Source organism: Athene cunicularia (genome assembly GCF_003259725.1).
Source record: "Athene cunicularia isolate RWA chromosome 15 unlocalized genomic scaffold, athCun1 chr15_part1, whole genome shotgun sequence".
In the NCBI taxonomy this organism is placed as follows: Eukaryota; Metazoa; Chordata; class Aves; order Strigiformes; family Strigidae; genus Athene; species Athene cunicularia.
In genome coordinates this window covers 13,220,410-13,226,764 of record NW_020799121.1, presented here as the reverse complement: position 1 = coordinate 13,226,764, position 6,355 = coordinate 13,220,410, and the positions used below count along the sequence as shown (strand labels likewise).

The 6,355-nt window shown below is 44.1% G+C and overlaps 1 protein-coding gene across 3 annotated transcripts in view; it reads left to right on the top strand.

The window, feature by feature from the left end:
- The first annotated feature begins 35 nt into the window (after positions 1-35).
- MORN3 (MORN repeat containing 3) overlaps positions 36-6,355 on the top strand; it is an 18,919-nt gene continuing 12,599 nt past the window's right edge. Inside the window, exons 1-3 of one of the 3 annotated variants that reach the window (XM_026859760.1) lie at positions 36-168; positions 879-954; positions 5,951-6,241. Coding sequence is in view for 1 of the 3 variants with exons in the window: in XM_026859757.1 (XP_026715558.1) it covers positions 927-954 (28 nt within the window). In the remaining 2 variants the exon portion in view is untranslated. Of the gene's footprint in view, positions 169-878; positions 955-5,282; positions 6,242-6,355 lie in introns of those variants that run through there. The other 2 variants (XM_026859757.1, XM_026859759.1) reach the window with 2 other exon arrangements.

Genomic DNA, 6,355 nt, shown 5'->3' with positions numbered 1-6,355 from the left:
GCTTGAGGCCGGGGCGCGGCGGTTCGGTAGCGTGAGGGAGAGACAGTGACGAGAACGGTTCCGCATCTTTGTTAGGATTAGAATAACAACCCGCTCGGCCGCAGGACTGGCAAGCTGGGAGCGGGGCCCGGTGGCCTCTGGGCACGGTCCCGCTCCGAGGAGCTCACGGTGAGAGCGATGCACAGGGCAGGGTGTGATGCCCGGGGGGTGCAAAGGCTGTAAATGCCGGTACTGGGCTTCTTGCGATGTGGGTTTGTTGCAAAAGGGTCGAAATAGGCAAAGTGGAAGAAAAAAAAGGAAGGGAAAGGAAGCGATTCAAAACAAAAAGTATAAGGGAGGCATGAAGCTGAAGTAAAAATTTTTGAGTGCCATGTTGCCTTTTCATAGAGCATATCTGTAGGATTCTGTTTCCTTGGATTCGGCACAAACAACCAAACCCGGTCAGTATAGAGTCCCTCCTCGGTGTGCACACTGCCCCTGGTCCTTTTCTAGGTCTGTATTAGTGCTGTCTGCTCGGTTTATGCCTTTTTTATATGTTCCTTTTTGTATGTGTGTGGGTGGACACCTGAAGTGCAATGTGACCTGCTGCCTGGCTCTGCGCTCGGTTTCCAGAGAAACCTGCTCAGAACTTGGGGCGGTTGGGGATTTCTGCTGATTTAAGAACCACCAACCACAGGGACGTTGCATTGTCCCTTCAGCTCCTCCAGGGAGGTCCGTGGTTGCCCAGAGATCAAACACATGTATTGAGGCAGGCCTTGATAATCTTGAAGTAGAATAATTAATAAATGTAGTATAAATGTCTCGGAGTTTGTTATGTCTGTATTAAATTTTCCTTGGATATTATCCACAATCCTGTGTAATGGGACCTTATGTTACAGGAAGCCTACAGGATTTGAGACTACAGAGGGAGAATCACATCTCAGATCATGGCTTTAGTTCTGCGCTGGATACAAGGTTGGAGTCCTCCCTACCAGCAAAATTATTTTCCCTTCCCGCTTGAAAATAATCCCCCCACCTTTTGCAGTTACTCTGTCAGCTCAGTTTATCACGGAGCCACCCCAAAGATGTAGCTGCATTTGTTTAGGGCTTGCTGTGCTCATTACATCACCCTCTGAACCAAGCACGCTACAAATGCAGCTACACCTCATCCCTTCCTGCTCGGGGGAGGCTGGGGTGCTGACACCCCGCTGCAGACCTGAGTGAATCCGGAGCGGAGGGTGCCAGCGTCCTTGGCAGGTTGTGAGGTGTTCGGTGAGGGTGGCAGAGGTGGGATGATCCAAAAAACGAGGGCACCGCTGCTGTCGGTCGCAGGTTTGAGCCTCACGTGTGTTGTGCACGTGGCCAGAGCAAACATCCCACTCCGTGCTGCTAGTGGGAGCGGTCAGTTCAAGAACACCTGGTTCTGTGGATGTTCCCTTATTTCCTTTAAGTAAAAACATTTAAGTAAAAACACTTCAAGTATTGTAGAACTGCTTGTGTCAATCCTAACATTCAAGAAGAGGTACTTACAGAATATATCGTAAATTGTAAATAACCCTTAAAACTATTCACTCCTGGGCTATAAGCCTCAAAAGAACAGAAGCAAGCTCTCAATATCACTCGTGGATATTTGTCCTGGGCTGTAATTCTGCAGCCTGAGGACATGTTTGTTAGGGCCAGGGTCTGTGTTTCTGCAGGTGCTGTGTGTACAAAGGCAGGAAATGTTGTGCATTTCCCGCTCAGAGCCAGGCCAGCCCCGGAGCTCTCCAGGAACAGCCTCACACCGAGCTATTACCAGACCTTTATTCAAAACTTTCCTACCTACCTCTTCCCTACACCTCTTGACAAGGAACAATTCTTACGCGTATTGAGGCTGTATATAATTATAACCTCAAAAGATTTCTTTCAAGGTCTTTTAACTAAGACATGCTAATTATTAATATTCATTCAAGAGATCTGTATTTTCTTTAAAACAGAAAACACAAAAGAATTTCATTGAACACAAATAATGTGAGTGTAGCATGGCTGGCCATAGCTGATTCTAGCAGTATTTAATGTTGCTCCCTTACAAATGATTTCATAATTACCTGTAATCTCTTTCCTGGAAGATTATAGCTGTTTCTATAATCTCATCATTTCAATCACACCTTTGTGAATAAAACCAAAGCAAGTAAGGTAACAGTGATTTTTTTTTTTCATTAGAACTAGAGAATTTGTTTATTATAGTACATATAATTTTACTTGCTAAGAATGGAAACTGCAGATTTTAATTAGATCTGTCAATTTTAAAAGGACTAACTTGTGAGGTAGGAGTCATAAAATTAAAAAATCACATAATATATATCACAGTCTGTAGTCCTGAGTGATTTAAGTTTCTATATCCGTGTTCTCAGCATTTGTTTTATTTATCTATCAACATATTTTTCCGTTTTAAGGCCTTTTGCAATTTTTATTTCTACAACAACTCAAGCATACTCAAAAACTAGATTTCTTGAAGATAAATGTGGATGACTCCCTATTCTAACAGCAGGTGACAGTAAGCCATGATAAATAAAATACTTGGCACATGTTTTGACTGGAAATTGGTACTGCTGATTCATTTTGCCATCTGGATTCAGTCCTCAGTTAAGGACTTGAAGTGAGGCTTAAGTATGGCCAAATTTGTCTGCCTCCACCTTCATGCTGTGATCTGCGTGTTTTAAAACAATCTCGAGGGTCCTGCAAAGCATTCCACAGCTGTGCAGTAAATAATTCTCAGTTTTGGGTAACTTAATATCATAACTCTACCTTTGAATAGTCTTGTTGCAAGTGGTTAAGTAGAGACAGTCAGCTGAAAATCTGTAGCAAAAGACACTGATGGGGAGAGGGTATCTCCTAAGTGTCAGCTTCAAGGACTTTAACATTGCACTCTGCATGACTATCTAGATGCTTGAACATTGCAGATAACCTCGGGTTCTTACTCTAGGTTGTTTTGGTGTGAAACCAACTTGGTTTTTATCTTGAGAGAGCTGCTCCAAACAAAAAGAAGGGAAGAGTTTTAAAGAAATGCTTTCCCACAAGGCTGCCTCTTAAGCTAAAGTCAACCAGTGAAGTTTACATCTCAAACCTTTCACTTCAGTCCCTCCTAAATCCTGCTAATAATAATTCCTGAAAACAGAGCGGTGGGGAAGCTCCTTCAGTGCTTCACCCACTCTGTGCTCATTGGGCTAAACACGACACAAGGCTTGGTCGGAGTCCAAGACCCTCCCACCTCTTCCTCTGGCTTTTCTTTTGAATATAGCAGCAATAAAACACACATCTGAGCATCCTACTTCCACAGTATGTTGTTGTCACATTCTTCACCTTTAAAGAATGCCAACATATGTTTCTCTAAATGTTTTTTCTCTATTTATTCTACAAAGTTCCCAGAATAAACTTAAAGTATTGATTCTGACAGTTTTCAGTTGGTTTGGGCATTTCACTTGGGTGATTCCCCAAGCTTTGTGAGAGCAAACTCAGCTTGGAGCAGCTGTCTCCTTTCATTGCAAAAATGATTGGTTTCAGACGCAGAATACTGAGGTCCTTTGGTTTTGCTTTTTGTTTTTGTTGGGTTTTTTTAAACCTTACTCTATTTTAAGAATTGAAACAAATATTAAAAAAATGAAGGCGCATCACATGTCATGGGACCTTGCTCCACAAACAGTGTGTTTCTGGGCATTTCCCCTACGCGTCCTCCCGTTGTTTGGTTTGCTCTTTGGTGTGTCCAAAGCGGAAGAAAGAGGAGAGCTAAAAGTCTATTGCAACAAATTGTATTGGCAGGATAATGGGCTAAGTTAAAGCATCATTTACACTGTCAGATTTAACAGCTTCCTTGCAGTCTAACTAAATGTAAGATTTAATCAAATACCAGACAACTGAAGCAACAATCGTATGAACAGCAACAGAACTGAAGCCCTGTCACTCCCCAGTGGAGGAGGCTTTGCTGATTCTCCTCAGTGGCAGCAACCAACGTCTGTGCAAGTGAAAAGAAAAACCAATTTAAAGAAAAAAAAAAAGCCAAGATGGAGATTTGAGGCCAAATGTTATCTGGAAAGGTCAGAACAAGGGGAATTGTATCAAGGAAAAACCAAGTTCTCCTCCTCGCCCATCATAACCTGGATTTTGACTCTACTTTTCATAGTGGCCTCAATGTGTGCTTGGGAGAGGAAGAGGATAAAAGGGTTCAGTTAGGGCACTTTTGGGTCAGTTCAGGTTTATATCTCACACTTTGGCTGAATGATATATTCGGACACCCTTTACAAAACTTATCCACACTTCTTACTTACTAAGGAGATTCCTTCTCTTGTAGCAGAATGACAGTTTTTAAATAAAATTTGAGTTCAGTGAGTCAAAAGAGTTTTCCGATAAAGCTGCAAATATCATCAGCTTCTTTTCAAGATGACCTAATTTTGCCTTTCTTGTGAGAAGAGTACACTTACATTTATCTGCTTTGTACCCTTGGAATACCAAAAGGTACAGAATGATAATAATGAGTGTCAAAATAATTAAGTATAATTCAGATGTTTGTACGCGGACTAAGAAAACTGGAGATGGGAATCGCACACATCTTCTTCCCAGATAAAGAATTAATAGAAGGGGCTAGTTCTGGTTGTAATTTAAGGCTGTAGTTTTGGGGCTGCTGTAAGCATTTTTTTCTTCTCCCTCATGGATTTCTCTCATGTCCTCCACAAACCCCTGTCCCCCACTCTAACCCCATACAACTGGCCACGGTAAAACACAGGAACAATTGTCTTTGGTAATTCTTAGGCTCTACCCAAAACCAGGTGGTGTTTAGTCAATGGGTGTGAATAATTCCTTCATGAACATCTTCATCTCATTTTTAATAACAGGAATTATTTTCTTGCGCATAAGTATTTCCTAACCTGGTCAACTTCCATAGTTTTCTTTCTGGTTTTCTTGCTTAAAGGGGGGATCTGAAAGTTCCATTTCTCCTACATCCCTGGATTTAGGGGATGCAGCCAGGGAGGAGATGCTGGGACCTGCTCACCAGCAGCTGTCATCTTCCCAGTTCATCTAATCCAGAATCAGAAATTCCATGTTTGCATTTCCCGTGGTACAGATACCCCTCCATCATTTCCACACCACCTCGCCCATTGGATGCAGAGCACCTTTTCCCTCCCTCCAGCTCATTTTCCTTCTCCACCTGATTTCCCAGGGAGCGGCGTTGTCTCCTTCCGCTCCGTGACCCTCAGCCTTGTCATGGGAAACAGAGTATTTGCCTTCAGTCACACTCACTCTTGGAATAAGTCGAAGGAGGAGGGCTCTGTCCTTCCCTGCCCACAGCAGAGACAGTTCTGGGTGAAACAGCTTTACAGTTTCACTATTTACTGTATTCCCTGGTACTCACTGGTTCTCACCATCAAACCTGAAAGATCATTCCCTGCTCGGAGTTGAAAATTGTGCCTTACCCAGCAGTCACCATCCCCTCACACCCTCTGTCCTACCCAGGCACAGCCACAACATTTAAGCCACTGTCAATGCTACAACCATTGAAGATGGCAGACAAACACCCATCAGGGAAGATCAAGATGTATTGAGCCTCTGCAGGCACCCAAGTGTCCCCACCTACTTCAGAATTTGTAGCATTCAGCCTGCAGCGTTGTCTGCAGAAAATGTGGTAAAAGGACAAGAATAAATAAACACATTTGGCTCGTGGGTGAGATGGTTTTATACCTGAAATGTGCACCATTAAGTACTTGACAGGGAAGATTATCACAGACATCCACAAGGCATAATGGCAATCCTTGCTCCTGGTGGCTGGTGGCTCTGGAAGAAATGTAATGGATGAGGAAATTAGTGTCACTTTTACTCAGATTTCTCTCCTAAGACCTCTGATGTGCATTTTCAGGGGGGTTCTCCTTTTTCTCCTGACATTTGCAAGGCTCATTTATCTGTTACCCATCAGTACGGTAATCCGCGCTTTCATTTCCAGCCTTCTGCTGCTGCGTATATAAAAAAAAAAAACCATCCAGAGGTGAAACACTCGTTGCTTTTCAGGATTTTATATTCTGCTGGATAATCCTTAACTCAAAAACACGTAGCTCTGCGGAGAAGCCTGGCTCTGGGCCCATCCCTTGTGCTTGCCATGGGGCACACGGGGCGAGCCCCCGTCCCTCTGCGCTCTGAGTCCTCCGGCTCTCCCGGCCGTGCGAAAGAGTTTGGCAGAGTTGCTATGACGACCCTGCCAATACAGCCGGCAGCACCCAGCCAGCACGGAGCACAGGTTGGTGTCTGCGGGGTGGCTTTCGGAGTGGGGGGCGGCAGGAGAGCGACGCGACAAACTCGAGGGTGCTTTGCAAACCGAGCACGTGGGCTTTCCCCCCCCCCCCCCCCCCCC